Genomic DNA, 17,427 nt, shown 5'->3' with positions numbered 1-17,427 from the left:
GAGCTCCTGTGTCATCCCGGACCCTCTGTGCCCTCCTGGAGCTCCTGTGTGATCCCAGACCCTCTGTGTCATCCCTGTGTCCTTCCTGAACCCCCTGTGTCATCCCAGACCCTCTGTGCCCTCCTGGAGCTCCTGTGCCATCCCAGACCCTCTGTGCCCTCCTGGAGCTCCTGTGTGATCCCAGATCCTGTGTGATTCCAGACCCCCTATTCCTGGAGCTCCTCTGTCATTCCAGACCCCCTGTATCATCCCAGATCTTCTGTGCCCTCCTGGAGCTCCTGTGTCAGCCCAGACCCTCTGTGTCATCCCTGTGTCCTTCCTGAACCCCCTGTGATCTCCTGAACTCCCTGTGTCATCCCTGTGTCACTCTGGACCCCTGTGTCACCTCCAGACCCCCGTGGGTTCTGCAGCTGCTGGCCCCAGACTGACCCAGCCTCCCAGCTCCTTCAAACCCTTCATGAGGTGTTTTAAAAACATTGCTGCTCATCTGCTGGAAGTGCACTTTCTAAGTGGCTCTGCTCACATTCCTTGGCTTCCCAGCCCTCTGGAAATCTAGTCTGATTCTTGGAATGGTTGGCTCTGAGCTCCCTCAGAGCTCCTCAGCTGCATCCCAGTGTCCCCAGTGTGACCAAAGTGTAAATCCCATCAGTTCCTGGGATTTACAGCCAGGATTTCCACCCTGGAAGCCCCTGAGCAGATCTGCAGGGGGCAGAGATACAGGATTTATTTCCCATGTGCAGCTACAAGACCCTGCCTTAGTGAAAGGGCTTTCCAGGGAAAACACCTCAGCTGGAATCCCAGGGAATGTCGGCAAGGTGCACCTCAAACTGTGGAGAAACTGCCCTGACAGCACAGAGCTGGGATTTCAGCCCTCACTCCCTGCACTCTGCTGGGTGTGGGTGCTCTGCAGAGCAGGGGCAGCTCAGCCACACCATTCCCAGCAGGAACATCCCCCAGTTTGGCCCAGTTTGGCCCAGTTTGGCTGTGCCTTGCTCTTACTGCGCAGCTTTTTCTGCCACTCCATCTCGTTGTGCAGGAAGGAGGACTGGTCGAAGAAGTCGCTGACTTTGCTGCCCTGCTCGTCCTGCTCCGTGGTGGTGAAGAGCCGGTACTTGGTCTCCTTGGTGAGGAACTCGCAGATGCCAGGCACGGGGAAGATGATCTGCTCCATGCTCCGGTCCAGCCGCACGATCTGGGGAAGCACAGCCCTCAGGTCCTGCCCTGCTGGGGCTTTTCCTCCTTCCCCTCCTCCCTCCCTCTCCACAGCATCCAAACATTCTCAGCCATGTGTTTAAAAGCTTCCAAACCGCCCTGAGCAGAGGCAGCCCGGGCTGGGGTAAGTGGGAATGGGGGATCCATGCCAAGGATGAGGCTGCTGGATCAGCTGCATCCCACTGGGAGAGAAGGGAACGGTCCAGGGGGTGCTCATCCCTCAGTCCCTGGAGCTAATGCTGCTGCCAGCATGGGGATGGGAAGGGGGGACAAAATAATCAGAGATGAGGCATCTGGAGCCGGGTGGAGTTCATGGGCCATGAGCTGTTGGAAGCCAAGAGGTCTTGCCTCGATTTGGGACGTGTGTTTCTCATAATAAGCCAGCGGATCCTCCTCTTCCTCCTGCACCGGGGCCGTGGATTTCAGCATCTGTGACAGCTGCTTGTTGTTGAGGCTGAGCTGGATGGGGAGAGGGAAAGGGAGAGCATGAGGATCCCACTGTTCCCACAACATGCCTCAACATCTCCCACAGCTGATGAGGTTTTCAGGGAAGAGCAAATGAATTAAAGCTTCCATAAGGGGTGCGAGTGCTCCCCGCAGTGACAGACAATCGATTCCCTGCAATAATTACATCCAAGTGCTGCTAATCCACAAATTACAAACCAGTGCTCACAAAACCCCAGGGGAAATCACATTCCTGCTGAATTTTGTCAGGATCTGAGGTACCCAGGCAAGGAACAGCAGCAAAGGACTCAGCCCTTCCTTTCTGAAGGGAAGGGGGGGATGTGGATGAGGGCAGAACCTCCCAGGGCCATCAGCCTGTGTCACCCCACAATGGGGCTGGCACACACACCTTTGGGCTCCTACCTCTGCCTACAAGGGCATTTAGGTGTCTCTCCCTCTTTAATCCCCTGGGGAGCCCCAAAATCCATCAAATCCTGAACAGCAGATCCTAGGAGGACTCTGCAAGGGCTCTTTGCAGCCTCAGATCAGGGCAGTTTGTGGGGGCTGTGCCCCCACCCCCAAGGCCTCTCCATACCATGGATGAGATTCCCTCCTCCTCCTCCTCCTGGATTCGCTTCACCGGCTTCAGGAGCTGCTGCAGAGACTTGTTGTGTCGGGAGAGCTGGCAGGGGAACAGGGATGGTGACAGTGAGCACAGAGAGCCACCAGCCACACGGGAGGGGACAGGGGACACAGGGGGTGCAGGATGTGCTCCCCAAGCCAAAGGCACATTTGGCTCCCCAGGGAGGCCGATCTGGCTGGAGGAAATAAGGAGAAAAACGTGCAGAATGTGAGCACAGCCTGGCAGGATGCTCTTACAGCTCCATACCTGCAGTGCCAGGATGTAAATGTTGTGTCCGACCTCCCGGGGGGAAACCTCGGCGTTCTCACACTCCTCCTCCTGCAGATAGGCTTTCTTAATCACATCCACCTGCAAGGCAGCACAGGGCACTCAGCTGATCCCTCCTCCAGCCAGGATGATGTTATAAGTACATATTATATTATTGGATTTTCACAAATATTAAAATGAATGCTATATGTATAATGTTGGAAAACTGTGTTGTATAAATATAGGGTTTTTTTTTAGTTCTGCTATTAACAAAACTTAGAAATTGTATTGTAATAACTATATATTTTTTCTTGGAGTATAACATGGTGATGTAAAAAGCTTTTGTTCATGTAACTAACTCAGAGAATGGAAAAAAGATAATCAGAAAATTCTTCACATTCTTGAATTATCCTGTCTGGATGAAGACAGGGGTAACAATCACCAGAACTACAAAGAAGGAATTTATTGATCTCCGTTATTGGGGAGTGGGCCAACAAGGAGCCACAAGGAAAAAAAATTTAAAATAATAAAAAATGTTGATTTACAGGCTAGGGGAGTGATTTTGAATAATGCATAAAAGTCTATAAATATGCATTTAAAGAAGTGTTTTCTGAGTTAAAGTGTGCTCTTAGCTGAATGCCACGCACCCGGCCATTATAACCTTCTGCTTTATTGTCTCTTATTGTCCTTTATTAAAGAAAGTGAACCTCGTTTTTCACAAGGAGCAACAGTGGGGCAAGGGAGGCAGTTCTTGGGTGCAAAGCAGAAACTGCAGCAGAGTGTCCTAGGTTACAATGTAAAGATGTGTCCAAAAGTACAAATTCTGTCACCATCTGCTAGAACCTTGTGGGGCAGTGATGCTTATCTCTGTGGGAGATATTCCCTGCTAATGGGCCAGCTTTTAAAAACCAGCTGGGCAATCATCTTTATCTTCCCACAGCCCATCCTCCCTCCAGGAGATATCTCCTGTTAATGGCCAGTGAGTCCCAGGGCATGACTGATAAAATTCCATCATCCCACTGGGAGATGCTCCAGCCAGGGGAGGAGCCAAGCCTTTCCTACCCAGACAAAAACTGAGATTTGGAACACCAGAGCAGCCTTTGCCACTGGATCCCAGAGGACAAGAGCTACCAGACCTTTCTACAGGATCAATACTTCAACAAGACCACAAGATCATCTGGACTGCTGCCACCCCCTGAACTAGCAGGGTTGTATTCTGACTCTGTCAGTGGCTTTTTTTTTTTGTACTATCTCATGTATTTTATTTTCTCTTTTTTTCCTGTTAAATTGTATTTCTGACTTGGAGTCTCTCACTGGTTTTGCTTTCAAAACCATTACAACGAGCCAGGGCAGAGGATGTTCAGCCATGGGCTGGGGGCTCAGTGGGACATTCCCAGTCCCCTCACCAGTTCCTGGGGTCGGAGGCTGATGAGGATCCTCTCGGCGTTCTCGCTGTCGTGCCTGCTCTCCATGAGGGCCAGCAGCAGCTTGGAGGCATTGTCCTGGTGGGGAGAAACCTTTGGTGAGGGGAGCTGTGCCCTGCCAGCACCCAGGGCTTTGGGGTGGGCAGAATTACCCTGTGCCCTCACCAACCTCCCGGTGCCAGAGATATCTGAGTGTGGTGGAGATGCCCCAGCTGTAGCAAGTGCACCAGCCAAAATATATTTAGCTGTTTTTCTATATATTTAACTTTTTCTACATTTCTCAGTTTAAACTTATTGTTTATAGCAAGTACACTGAATGAGCCATTTTTAAGAGTTTTTCTGCAGTCTATCAAACTTTCTAAAACTCTTCAAAGTTGCTAAAGCATGAATTGGGCTAAATTAAAAAAAGAAAAAGCTAAAAAACACAATACCAAAATAAAAAAAAAAAAACCAAAATAAAAGTAAGCATTAATGCACTGAACTACAACCAATCATTTTACCTGCAAAACTCATACAAGGCACGTCAACAAAATAAAAGCAAATCAAAAAATACGTAATCAAAACATAATATGTAATACAAAATACGTAATAAAAAAACCAATCAAAAAATACGTAATCATGTAAACAGTAGTTTTAAAATGTATAAATAAAATTAAAATAAATAATAAATCAACTTCTACATAATCATATTATTTTGCTGTCCAAAAGTCCTTTGTTCCTGCACCCAGCCCTGTGTGCCCACACAGGCAGGGTCCCCTCTACAATGACCACAGACCCCACGACCCAGCCAGTGAGTCCTTGCAGTGACACAGTGACACACAGTGACACACAGTGACACACAGACACGTCCCCTCCACCCCAGCCCAGCCCTCTGTGCACCTTGAGCTGCAGGACCAGGTCCATGCGGTACTTGCAGAGGGGGCTGATGTCGTTTAGGATCAGGGCTGTGATGATGTCGATCCCGTTGGACTCGTGGGTCACGATGCAGCTCTGGGGGGAGTTGGGCAAAGGGTTATCCCACAGATCCTGCCAGTGCTCCCAGCTTCACCCTTAAACACTGCCCTGCCTCCAGGGGCCCCCAGACCTCCCCTCTCCCTGCAAAGGGCCCCATTCACACCACTGAATTATTTACCCCATATCTGCATCACCACATTTTGCAGCAGCTGGTGACCTGTGCAGGAGCCCCGTGACCTCTGCTGCCCCCATTCTGCTCCTGCTCACGCTCTGAACCCAAAACCCATCCCTGCTCTCCCTACATCCCCCCCAAAACCTCCCCTGGTCCGTGATGAGGTTGGGGGCATGAGGCCAGACCTGGTTCTCGTGGCAGGGCCCCTGGCAGTACTCGGTCAGGGTCTCCAGGGTCTGGGTGATGAGAGCCACGTTGTACTCGTTGATGTAGAGGCCGAGCAGCCCCAGCCCGCCTGTGGTGCTGCCACACATGATGTCCAGGAACTGCAGCGTCTCACACACCAGGTTGTAGTTGGTTTTGTTGTTCTGGCACCGCAGGAAGTTCTGTGGAGCAGAGCCCAGGGATGGGGTCCTGATCTCTCTCTCCCCACACCCCTCCAGCTGCAGTCTGAGGGACATTTGGGCTGGAACTGCCTCTGTAACCTCAGTCCCACAGCCATGAACTCCTCCCATAAGTTATCCACAAGGCACGATGCACTGCACACGGGGAAACTGAGGCACAGTGCTGACGGCACCACAGCATTTTGGGGCCAAACTGGGGCAGACCCCATCCCTTCCCCAAGCCCTACCCCACAGCTGACCCCCAGAGCCCCAGCACCGACCTGCAGGTCGCGGTTGTGGTTCTCGCAGAGCAGCTGCAGGAAGCGCAGGATGGGCTCCATGATCAGCACCGTCACCCCCATCTCGTTGTTCTGGCCCTGCTCCCCGGGCTCGTGGCCCTTCCTGAACCCCACGGCCATCGGGTACCGCGTGGGGGTGCCGGGCAGCAGGAAGGTGTCCCCTCGTCCTGGAGGGAATTGTGCCCTCATCAGCTCAGCTGTCACCCAGCCCTGCTGAGGGGACAAAGGGACACTGCCCCTACCTTTGGTGCCAGGGTCTGGCTCGTCCTTGTCCTCGCGGGGCTTGTTCCCGATGTCGCTCATGTTCACCGACACCGTGGACTTGGTCTCCTGCTGCGCCTTCTTCATCCGGTCATGCAGAACCTTGAAGAACTTCTCGGACTTCTTGTCGCTCGTCATGAGGTTGTAAAAGGATTTCTGGTGGAAAAAAACGCTCGTTCAGGTCACCACCACGGCGTCCAAAATGTCCCTGCCTGTCCCTCCGAGCAGCAGCCTTGGCACTCCAGACACTGCCCAGGATAACCTGGCTTTTGCACACACCATTTTTCAGCTTCCCAGTGAGAAAGGGTTTGGGATGGAGCTGCCCCACAAGAGCTGCAGCCCCGAGCCATTTTAGGAATTCCCGGCAGAGGGCATCAGCAGAACTCTAGAAACAACCTGGAACTACCTGCCCCTCCTGCAGCCTCCAGCCCTTCATCCAGCCATGGGGCTGGGAAACTCAAATCATCAGATTTCAGCACAAACAAGAGATATTTTGGCCAAACCCACTGCCCAGGGCTGAGAAGCAGACCCTCACACTGCCCACAGCAACCCCTGGCAGCCCAAACCCTCCCCAGCACCTGGATCTCGGTGTTGCCACCGTCCAGCAGGCGGATGGCCAGCAGGATGCTCTCCTGGAAGATCTTCTCGTTCTTGGTGTTCATGATGAGGTCAGCCACCAGCTTGGTGGCCCCTTCGCGGTCCAGCCGGCACTGGACAGCTGCAATGGCTGACCAGTCCTGGTCCTGGCCTGCGTGAGGACACCAGGGGTATGATGCTGTGTTAGCACTGCTCCACCACTGCCAGGGCATCTCAGAGCCATCCCTTCACCTCCCCAAACCTCTGCTCCCGTGGAGGTGGGGACATGGCAACCAGCCACAGACCCGGTCCCATCACTGCTTGGGAGGATTTGTGGGGAAGGGGCAGGAGAGGGGCACTCACCTCCCCCAGCAGCATCCCCCATCTCCCCCTTGGAGCTGGACCTCTTGTTCTGCAGATAATTGTTCATGAGCATTTTCCGCAGCAGGTTGCCCTGCCAAGGCAAACAAATGTCACCAGTGTCCCCTGCCAAGGCCAGGGCCAGGGCAGAACTGGCTGAGCACCCCTGGGTGCCCAGGGTGGGCTCTGCCAGCCCGGGAGCAGGGCCCACATGGGCACAGGTCACAGTGCTCACCCTCTCTCCATACTTGTTCCTCTTCACCAGCATCTGCTGCAGCGTCCTCAGCACCTTGATGCAGAGCTTCTCCTCCGTCTCCATCAGGTCCTTGGTGTGCTGCACCAGCCTGGCACAGCAAAGCCATTGTCACACGTGGGAGGGATCCCTGAGGGAGCCAGCCTGCAGGCACACGGGATGAGGGTCCCAACCCCTCCCTAGCACCCCCAAACCAGGCTCACTTGGACAGGAACCCCCCGCTCTCGCATCGCTGGAACGCCTCCGTCCCCTCCATGAACAGCAGCTCCGGCCGGTGCAGGACATCCACCAGCACAGACAGCTCCGCCTCCACCAGCGGCTTCAGGCGATCCTCCAGGGCGTTGATGATGTCCTGCAAGCCACAGCACCCCCCTTCAGAGCCAGGGGACACACGGCAGAGGGACTCTGCCACGCCAGCCCCCGCCCGCCACGCCCTGCCCCGCACCTGCAGCTTCTCGATGATGTTCTTGTAGTCCCACTGGTTGGGGGTGGTGGACACGCGGGGGAAGGTTCGTGTGGCCGCCTTGTAGCTGGAGGTGTTCCTCTGCACCGTGCTGGTGGAGCTGCTGTTGAGCAGGGAGCTCACGTGGGCGTCCAGGTCCATGGGCAGCGCGATGGAGCGGCTCTTGGCTGTGAACATGGGCATGGGGTTGTGTTGGAGTCAGTGAGTCTGGGGTCTCTCTGAATTCTTCAGAGAGAAATCAGAGTGCAGGGATTGAATTGAAGTCTGTGGATGGATTGAAGTGTGTTAAGCCACTCACACATAAAGTAGACATTTTAGCAGAAGTCAGTCAGTAATTTTAGAGTGAGTTCTAATGCTTTTAGAGAGTGAAAGGTTTCAAATGCCAAGTAGCAGTGAGTGTTCTAGTGAAGGTTGAAACACACTGATATCTTCAATAGAGGCTCCAGGCCCACAGCTGTAGACAGGACTTAGACATGATAGAGCTATAGTAAGAATATTGCTTACATTTCTTAGATAGAACAAGATAGATTGTATGCGTAGTTCTATACGTAACCTGGTGTGCTAAGAAACTGGAATTCTAATATTTTAAGGAGTGGTGGTCTGAGTTTGCATCTCAGCTTGTTGGAAAAGTCCTATATAAGGACTATATACTCCCTGTATTGGGAGAGCTGTTGTTTTTAGCCATTGGCTTTTGCCAGGGCTTTTATCCATTTGCTCTTTGCCAGGTTTTTGCTTTGCTACCGCCACTGCCTTTGCCATTGCTTTTTGCTATTGCTTGTCTGTGTACTGTTGAGACTGATGTGCTTGTAATAAGATGTGCTTTGTAATAAATAGCCTTTTTAACTATTAGCTGCTTTGCTTATTTAAGATAACCCAATGAAGCAGGAGCCTAAGAGCTCCAGAGTTGTGCCTAGAGCACTGGAGGTCCAAAGAACCTCCACAGGGCTGGGACAGCCAGCATCCAGCTGGGTCCCACCATCCTACCTGGGCACCCCTTCACCACCCTTCACCTCATTTGCAGCAGAGATTTGGGGTAAATGCACGAGTAAACTCCTGCAGGCCAGTAGGGGTGGAGTGTTCCCACACATCCCAGCAGCCACAGCCCCACACAGGGTGGAAACAAGCCCCAGTGCTGGTTTTGGGTTGGGGAAGCTGCAAGCAGCCTGCCTGGAATTCCAAAGGGAAATCCCCACCCAGAGCCCAGCCACCAGCAATGCTTTCCACGGTGACTCAGTGCTAACAGCCTGAGTCAGGCACACCGAGGGCAAAGTCCTGCCCAGGGAAAACCACCGTCACTGTTGGCTTTGTGTCCGGGCAGGGACACCCCGGGGAGCTCCCAGCCAAGCCCAGGCTCTGGTTATCCCCACCTTATCCTGGGTGTGCTGAGATGAAGCTCACAAGGAAGCACAGAGCTGAATGTCCCCATCCCCAGCTGGCAGCCCCTCACCGTGGTGTCCTGCCGCCCCCTCAGGAGGGACAGGGTGTCCTGCTGGCTGCCGGGGTGGCTCTGTCCCCCTCCCCCTGTCCCCGTTAGTGGCTCCTTACCGACCATGGCCAGCGTGCGGATGCAGGACTCCACCGAGCTCTTGTGCTGCTGCTGCAGCCAGGGGCACTCCAGCAGCCTCATGGTGGACTGGAGCAGCTGCACCACGATGGTCTGGTGGGTCTGCAGGGGACAGCAGTGTCAGCACACGCATCCAAGCCGTGTTTTGGCTGAGCAGCTGTCCTCCCCCAGCCCCTGTGACCTGCAGCGAGGTGCTGTTCTCCGAGAAGGGCGAGCTGAAGAAGGCGTTGATGGTGTCCAGCACCACTGTCAGCACGTACTTCTCCAGCGTGGCGTCCGGCAGGCGCTTCTCCCGCTTCTTGCACATCTGTGAGGGCAGGGAGGACGCTGATGGCACCAGGCTGAGCTCAGAGGCTGCTGGCACCACACTGAGCTGAGGGACGTGGGTGGTGACACAGCTCCTGTGGTCACACCAGAGAGCCCTGGCCACTCCTCAGCCCTGAGTGTGGCAGCTGTGTGGGGTCCCACGTGTATCCATGCCCTGCAGAAGGCTTCAAGGGAGCCTTGGTGACATCACCCTGTGTCTCTCCCACCCAACCCTCCCCATGCACCTGGGCCATGTCCAGGGTGAAGTTCTCAAAGAGGGTCCAGATGTGGTTGCTGGTGTAAATCTCCTTCATCTCCACCTCTGTGTCCACGTAGCAGTGGTTGACAAAGTTCACATAGGCCATCTTCACCTGGCGGGGAGGGGGGAAGAGGCAGGGACAGCGTCAGGGGACAATCCCTGCAGAGCCCCATGCCCTCCTGGCCGCCACCCCGTACCTCTGTGATGCAGTCCTCGTGTGTCACCACGCGCACCACGTCCTCCAGGGGCAGCAGGGACGTGCACTTGATCTCGGTGTAGACGTTCTTGCCCTCGGCGCAGGCAGCCAGCAGGTCCACCAGGGAGATGTGGTACATCAGGGGGCTGTTCTCCTCCACCCCATCCCTGGCTGCTGTCATCATCTCCAGCAGGGTGGCCAGCGAAGCCTTGTCGTTGTAGAAAACCACCACGTCGTCCCCAGCGTTGGTGAGCTGCAGGGAAGGGTCAGTGCTCAGTGCTCAATGGTCACCACTCTGAAAAAGGAGGGTCAGAACCTCCAAGGCCAATGGTGTCCCCTCTGCAGTGGTGGGTGAGCAGTGGCAGGGAAGGGGCACAGGGATTTGTGTTTACAGGGAAAATCAGGCATTTGCAGCACAATCAAAAATTTTGGGACTCCCAAACTGGCTCTTGGACCTTGCATTGAGCCACTGGAGATGGCTGATGGCCACTCAAGATGGCCACCAGCACTGGGGCTGGCTGGTCCCAGGGAGGATCCAGCACGGCTGGAAGGCTCTTCTCAAGGAAAAAGCCAAAAGCAGGTTCCGAGAGCCTTGTCCTGCTTCCCCCCACTCCTGCCCCACAGGAGATGTCCTCACCTCAGTCATGATCATGTCCTGGCACTTCTTGACGTACTTGCCCTCGGCCTTGATGATGGTGTGCAGGAAGTCGAGGTACTGGACGTGGCGGCCGTGGGTGGCCACGCAGTGGATGAAGTGCTGCGGCACCGTCTCGTTGATCTCCGAGCACAGCTGGTAGTTGTTGAGGAAGATGTGCTGCATCGTCTCTGCCTCCAGCAGCTGGGGACAAGGGGCAGAGTGAGCTCAGGGGGCTGCAGGAACTGTCCCCAACTCCTGGTGTCTCCTCCTGGCTTTTCCATCCCGTGCTCTCAGCCCCAGGAGCGGTGCTGAATTCCCTCCCTGTGCTGCTGCCCCTGCGTCTCCTCTCCTCACCCCCGGGGTCAGGAACAGGTTGAGGTGTTTGTGCAGCAGGGCCTGGTTCTCCTGGTTGCCAGCACAAAACTTCTGCAGGAACTGGTGGGTGAACTTGAGGATCTCCATCATCTTGGCATCCCCCTGAGGAGGGGACAGAGGAGAAACACGCGGAGCTGAGCGGGATGGCAGTGGCAGGAGCACACTCAGGGCTGTCCCCATGTGCCCCCTTGCCCTGGGTGCTCAGGATCAGTTGGTTTCTGTCCATTCACCTTCTCATAGGGGATCTGCAGCAGGTCCAGCATCACTTTGTGGGCGTCCATGTTCTTCAGCAGGCGCTGCTGCTTCTTGCGCACCTGCTCCCCCACCCCGCACATCTTGTTGAGCCGCTCCAGGATCTGGGGACAGAGGGACCAGGGCGGGCAGGGGCTGAGCCTGGAGACACTCAGGATGGTCACCAGCACTGGGGCTGGTTTGCATTCCTGATGTTCCCTCTGTAATCCTGGGTGTTCCTGCTTTGCTCACAAACCCTGGGGATCATCCCTGCTGCACCATGCAGAGCCCTCGTAGCTGTCACCCACCCAGTAAAGGATGCAACAGCTTTTCCCCATGCTGAGCTGGCAGGAGCAAGCCAGGCTTGGATTTGTTTTTATTGAAGCACAGGAGAACTTGGAAATCCCCCCAGGATTTCACCCCCTTCCTTCCTGCTGGTGCACTGGGGTTTGGTCTCACTCACCCCCTTCACTATCTGGTAGTTCTCGCTGCTCTTCTCTCCAGGAGCAATGACCTCCTCGTCAGCACCGTGCTGCAGGGGACACAACAGCACTGGGGTCACACTGTGCCCCTCCAGCCACACCCCACAGGACCCTCCTGGAGCCTCCCCATCGAGAGACATCAGGTGTTGGGTTAAAGTGAGCAGCCCCCCTGCCTCCCACTCCCTTCCCACCCTGGATCCCAGCGTCTTGCTCAGGGCTCTCACCTCCTTCTTCTCCTTCTTGTTGCCCTCCCCTGTGCTCTCCCCTTTGGTGCTGCCCTTCTTGTCCACCCAGAGCTCCGATTTCTCCACCATCGTGCGGAGTTTGTCCAGCTCTGACTTGATCACCTTGTAGTTCTCCACATCCTGGGCTGAGATCAGGAGCTGGACCTGCAGTGACATCCCCAGGGGTTTCCAGTTCGGGGCACAAACCCCACTCCCAGCTCTCCCTCCCATGGAATGGTCCAGGCTCCACCCCACGCCTCCCACCCACAGCCAGGCGTGGGGTGCTCCAGGTGCCCTCGGCCTCACCTGTTTGAAGGTGTGCAGCACCTCCTGCCTCTGGCTGAAGTGCTTGAAGAGGAGCTGCAGGGAGCCGGAGATGAGCGGGGGGTAGTCGTGCATGGTCAGGTGGATCAGCACCCGCAGGAACATCCTCCCTCCCTCGTCATCCACCTCCAGCATGCTGCTGGACTTCCTGGGGTGGGATGGAGGCATTAGCAGGAGCTCAGGGGCTGATGGGGGCAGCTTTAGAGCCTTTAGAGCCGCAGCCTCCTCATCACCTGCAGCTCCAGGCTGGGTGGGATGGGCAGGAGGGGAAGGGGAGCTATGGGGGGCAGGGACTCACCCCACACCGAACATGGCCTCGGCGTGTTCCCCGATCCGGTCCAGGTTCATGGCTGCAGCTGCAGGGAGAGGAAGGGAGTGACAAGGGTGGACAATGCCAGCACTTTGTCTTGGCAGGAACCCACAGGAACCAACCCAGCTCCCTGATCCTGTTCCCACCAAAACACAAACTCCATCCCTCCCTGCCCCCCTGCCAGCAGCAGCTGCTGGAGATGTCACTTCTGAGATGTCACTCCTGCTGTAGATGCCACCTCTGCCACCTGTGTCCCGGCCCCTGGGGTTTGCTGAGCTGGGGGTGTACCAGGAGCAAAGTGGGAGAGTTACTTGTGGAGTCAAAGGCTGGAGCTGTCCCGTCGGCCGCGCTGTCCTGCATGGGGTAAACCTCCACAAACTCCTTCTTGAAGACAGACAGCAGGTAGGAGATCCTGTAGTCCAGCCGCACGTTCAGGATGAACTGGGAGCAGCAGGGAAGGAGAAACCAGAAGTGACTGAGTGCCCTCTCCACACCAACTGTGGCCCTGCTTGAGAAAATTCCATTACACACCCCCATCCCACAGATCCCACCACTCCATCGGCTCCAACCTGCAAGATCTCCAGGATCTTCAGCTTGGTCTCCATCACCACAATGTTCTCGTTCTCAATGCTCCTCCCTCTGTCCACTTGCTCCGGGGCAGAGCCGGTGCTGAGGCTGGGGGTGCTGAAGATGGACTGCTTCCTGCTCAGCACCATGGTGGACATCATCTGCCCCACGCCCTGGATCGACCTCCGCACGTTCTTCCCTGTGGATTCACCACAGTTAGTGTGGGCAGAGAGGGAGGTGGCAGAGGAGCAAGGAAGGACCCACTAGGACAGGAATATGCTCTAGATTTAATCAGAGAATGAGCAGAAGGCACCAAGTATTTCTTCTAGCATGGCCAAGGGCTCACCACCCTATGTCCTGCAGCACACCCAGCCACAGCAGCAAGCCAGTGTCTGGTTTTCTTGCCACCAGGACTGGAAAACACTGGGCAAGCCATGGAAAGCACTGGGCAGACCATGGAAAGCACTGGGCAGACAATTGAAAGCTCTGGACAGACCATGGAAAGCAGTGGGCAGACCATGGATAGCACTGGGCAGGCCATGGAAAGCTCTGGACAGACCATGGAAAGCCCTGGGCAGGCCATGGAAAGCCCTGGGCAGGCCATGGAAAGCACCTCCCTGGCCATGAACAGGGACTCACCTGTCACCTCGTCATTGTAGACCGCCTGCATCATCAGCTGCGGGTTCTGCACGCAGTCGATGATGCCCAGCAGGGTCCGTGTCAGGCGCAGCAGCTCGCTGAAGCTGTAGAAGCCGAAGTAGATGAGGTTGTGGGCCAGGCTGACGACCTGGGGGAGGACAAGGCAGCTCCAGACCTCGCCGTGGTGGGGGCTGAGCAGAGTCCGTGGTGGGGGACAGTGACATTGCGGGGACAGCAGCACCCAGGCCGTGTCACACCCCGCAAGGTGCCGGTGGCACCGCGGCGCCCGCACCTCGAAGGTGAGCTTGTTCTTCTCCTCGTTGGCGAAGGGCACGGCCTCGCTCACCACGTTGTTGAGATAGTCCTCCACGAACTCCATGGTGCTGGCAAACTTGTTCTTCTTGTCGTCACGTGAGGCGTTGAGGTTGGAGTCGTAGCTGCAGGGGGACACGTCGGGGTGAGCTGGGGACAGTGAGTGTCCTCACACCCCGCTGGCAGGAGCGCTGTCCAGGCGGCTCCTGAGCCACCATGACCAGCACTGATGCTGTGTGTGGGGTTGATGTGGCCAGAAAATGTGTATTCTGTCACCATCTGTTAAAACTGGTGGGGTAGTGATCCTTATCTCCATAGCACATATTATCTGCTCATGGGCCATCTTTAAACCAGCTGGGCAATCATCTTTATCTTCCCACAGCCCATCCTCCCTCCAGGAGATATCTCCTGTTCATGGCCACTGAGTCCCAGGGCATGACTGATAAAATTCCATCATCCCACTGGGAGATGCTCCAGCCAGGGGAGGAGCCAAGCCTTTCCTACCCAGAGAAAAACTGAGATTTGGAACAGCAGAGCAGCCTTTGCCACTGGATTCCAGAGGAAAGCCAGACCTTTCCACATCATCCCTGGAGCTTCAGAGGAAACTGCACCTTCTCCAGGAGCACTGCTCCAGCTGAACCACATCTGCCCCTGCAGGAGGATGCAGCCACCATTGAATGGGACTGTGCCAACACCCTGACTGACTGACGGGTGTCAGCTTGGATTCTGACTCTGGCAGGGTTGAGATTGTTCTTTGTAATACTGCATTTCTATTTGAATTTTCCTAGTAAAGAACTGTTATTCCTAATTCCCATATCTTTGCCTAAGAGCCCCTTAACTTCCAAATGATAATAATTTGGAGGGAGGGGGTTTACATTCTCCATTTCAAAGAGAAGCTCCTGCCTTTATTGGCAGACCCCTGTCCTTCAAACCAAGACATGCTGCGGCAGATGGAGCCCATTTTCTTTTGAGGGCTCAGAACTACCCAGGTCTGCACAAGCACTCCCCTGCCACGGCATCTTCCACCCCCTGTCCCCCAAAAGCCACCCCAGCCCCGGCGTGTCTCACTCTTTGATGGTGATGGCTGTGGGGATCTCTGTCCAGAGCCGTGCAAACTTCACGGGCATCACCAGCTCCTGGGGGTCCCTGTCCACGTGCACGTGCAGCATGAGGTGGCAGAAGGAGGCGCGCAGGTCGAAGGGCAGCATCTCATCTGCCATGCACAGGAAGATCAGGTCCACCCCCAGCTGCTGGGAGATCTCCTTGATGGCCAAGTACTGGCGGTCCAGGCACATGCGGGCAAAGAGCTTCAGCTGGTACCTGCCCGGGGGTGAGGGGGAAAGGCAGTGAGGCCGTGCAACCCTCACAGCCTCACCTGGGCAGGAGCTGCCACAGGAGCATCACCTGTAGTAGCTGAGGACGTTCTCGTCGTGGGCATTGCCAGCCCGGGCCTCCTGTGCCAGCTGCCGGATGCTTTTCTCGTGGTGGTCGTTGTTCTTGTCCGTCCAGGTGAGCCAGACCTCCTCCTCCGAGTACTCGATGCTCAGGTACTCGTGGGTCTGGGACATCTCCTTCACTGGCCTCAGCCTGTGATGGGAAAGGGGAAATCTGGAGATGCTCCATGGGTGGAGGGGCTGCACCTCGAGGAGTGACAGAGCTTCAGTGGGACCAGGCCCACCCTGTAGTGGGTTTCTTGTAGGGTGGGGAGGAGGTGTTTATAAGGGTTTAATTTAACTGCTCATTATCCTGCTCTGATTCAGTTAAGAATAAACTTAATTAATATCCCTAACTACAGCCCATTTCACCTGTGATTGTATTTGATGAGCAATTTCTCCTGGTTCTTATCCCAACCCATGAACCCTTCAATAAATTTTCTCTGTCCAGCTGCAGAGTGAGCAGCTCTGGTGGGTGCCTGACACCCTGATATGTGGAAAACCTCTCCCTCAGCCACTCACTCGGTTTTGATGAGGATGTCGCTGTTTTTAGAGTCCAGCACACACTTGCAGATCAGCTCCTGGGTGACGGGGATGGCGATGTGGTTGGACACGCAGAGATCCGAGAGATAATCCAGAAACCTGCCGGGGAGAGGCAGCTCTGCTGTGAGAGGGGGGTTCCCCAGGGCTCCCCCTTCTCTTCCCGCCCCCCAGAGCCCTGTGTTGGGTTGATGTGGCCAGAAATGTGAATTCTGTCCCCATCTGTTAAACCAGGTGGAGCAGTGACCCTGATCTCCTGGCACACATTATCTGCTCATGGGCCATCTTTAAACCAGCTGGGCAATCATCTTTATCTTCCCACAGCCCATCCTCCCTCCAGGAGATATCTCCTGTTAATGGCCATTGAGTCCCAGGGCATGACTGATAAAATTCCATCATCCCACTGGGAGATGCTCCAGCCAGGGGAGGAGCCAAGCCTTTCCTACCCAGAGAAAAACTGACATTTGGAACAGCAGAGCAGCCTTTGCCACTGGATCCCAGAGGAAAGCCAGACCTTTCCACATCACCCCTGGAGCTTCAGAGGAAACTGCACCTTCTCCAGGAGCACTGCTCCAGCTGAACCACATCTGCCCCTGCAGGAGGATGCAGCCACCATTGAATGGGACTGTGCCAACACCCTGACTGACTGACGGGTGTCAGCTTGGATTCTGACTCTGGCAGGGGTTGGGATTGTTCTGTGTAATGCTGCATTTCTATTTGAATTTTCCTAGTAAAGAACTGTTATTCCTAATTCCCATATCTCTGCCTGAGAGCCCCTTAATTTCCAAATGATAATAATTTGGAGGGAGGGGGTTTACATTCTCCATTTCAAAGAGAAGCTCCTGCCTTTATTGGCAGACACCCGTCCTCCAAAGCAGGACGAGCCCCCACACGCACCGTGGCTCGCGGTTCTTGCGCACCAGGCTGACGAAGGTCTCCACCTCGGTCTTGGTGATGTGCTTCTCCAGCAGCTTGCGGTTGTTGTGCAGCAGGGCCGTGATGGTGTCCTCGGCCAGGATGTCGTAGCCGATCTGGGACTGCATCATCCCGAACTGCTTGGCGATGTGCTCCTGCAGCGGGCACAGAGGGGCTGTGAGCGGTGTCCCCCTGTCCCCCCGGGGCTCCTCGGGGACGGGGACGTGCCCCCCGGCACCTGGTTCTTGCGGTAATCCTCCTGGGAGTGCCGGAGCACGCGGTAGCACAGGCGGAACATGTACTGGTAGGGAGCGTTCTTCTGGTCCGACAGCTCTTCCAGCCTCACCAGGGGACCTTCCCCGCCCTTGTCCTTGAAAGGGGCCTTCAGGATCCCAAAGATCTGCCCAAAAAAGAGATCAGGGC

At 55.5% G+C, this 17,427-nt stretch overlaps 1 protein-coding gene across 3 annotated transcripts in view; it reads right to left on the bottom strand.

Moving 5' to 3' along the window:
• Positions 1-17,427, bottom strand: part of ITPR3 (inositol 1,4,5-trisphosphate receptor type 3) — a 43,214-nt gene that overhangs the window by 6,939 nt on the left and 18,848 nt on the right. For 2 of the 3 annotated variants that reach the window (XM_056511334.1, XM_056511335.1), the window contains 33 exons: positions 17,243-17,404; positions 16,987-17,159; positions 16,072-16,191; positions 15,521-15,703; positions 15,185-15,436; positions 14,097-14,241; positions 13,805-13,952; positions 13,168-13,364; positions 12,910-13,039; positions 12,587-12,644; positions 12,271-12,436; positions 11,965-12,129; positions 11,722-11,790; positions 11,258-11,383; positions 11,007-11,129; positions 10,653-10,853; positions 10,017-10,268; positions 9,806-9,931; positions 9,436-9,561; positions 9,236-9,356; positions 7,673-7,857; positions 7,431-7,579; positions 7,210-7,318; positions 6,978-7,068; positions 6,617-6,786; positions 5,760-6,194; positions 5,281-5,481; positions 4,849-4,959; positions 3,952-4,047; positions 2,546-2,647; positions 2,252-2,338; positions 1,561-1,671; positions 1,000-1,192 (listed from right to left, as the gene is read on the bottom strand). In XM_056511334.1, coding sequence (XP_056367309.1) covers positions 1,000-1,192; positions 1,561-1,671; positions 2,252-2,338; positions 2,546-2,647; positions 3,952-4,047; positions 4,849-4,959; positions 5,281-5,481; positions 5,760-6,194; positions 6,617-6,786; positions 6,978-7,068; positions 7,210-7,318; positions 7,431-7,579; positions 7,673-7,857; positions 9,236-9,356; positions 9,436-9,561; positions 9,806-9,931; positions 10,017-10,268; positions 10,653-10,853; positions 11,007-11,129; positions 11,258-11,383; positions 11,722-11,790; positions 11,965-12,129; positions 12,271-12,436; positions 12,587-12,644; positions 12,910-13,039; positions 13,168-13,364; positions 13,805-13,952; positions 14,097-14,241; positions 15,185-15,436; positions 15,521-15,703; positions 16,072-16,191; positions 16,987-17,159; positions 17,243-17,404 — 5,083 coding nt within the window. The remainder of the gene's footprint in view (positions 1-999; positions 1,193-1,560; positions 1,672-2,251; positions 2,339-2,545; positions 2,648-3,951; positions 4,048-4,848; positions 4,960-5,280; positions 5,482-5,759; positions 6,195-6,616; positions 6,787-6,977; positions 7,069-7,209; positions 7,319-7,430; positions 7,580-7,672; positions 7,858-9,235; positions 9,357-9,435; positions 9,562-9,805; positions 9,932-10,016; positions 10,269-10,652; positions 10,854-11,006; positions 11,130-11,257; positions 11,384-11,721; positions 11,791-11,964; positions 12,130-12,270; positions 12,437-12,586; positions 12,645-12,909; positions 13,040-13,167; positions 13,365-13,804; positions 13,953-14,096; positions 14,242-15,184; positions 15,437-15,520; positions 15,704-16,071; positions 16,192-16,986; positions 17,160-17,242; positions 17,405-17,427) is intronic. The other variant, XM_056511336.1, reaches the window with a different exon arrangement.

Source organism: Oenanthe melanoleuca, chromosome 26 (assembly GCF_029582105.1).
Source record: "Oenanthe melanoleuca isolate GR-GAL-2019-014 chromosome 26, OMel1.0, whole genome shotgun sequence".
NCBI classification, from domain to species: domain Eukaryota; kingdom Metazoa; phylum Chordata; class Aves; order Passeriformes; family Muscicapidae; genus Oenanthe; species Oenanthe melanoleuca.
Note: the sequence above shows the minus strand (reverse complement) of the source record. Positions and strands in the feature narration are given on the sequence as shown.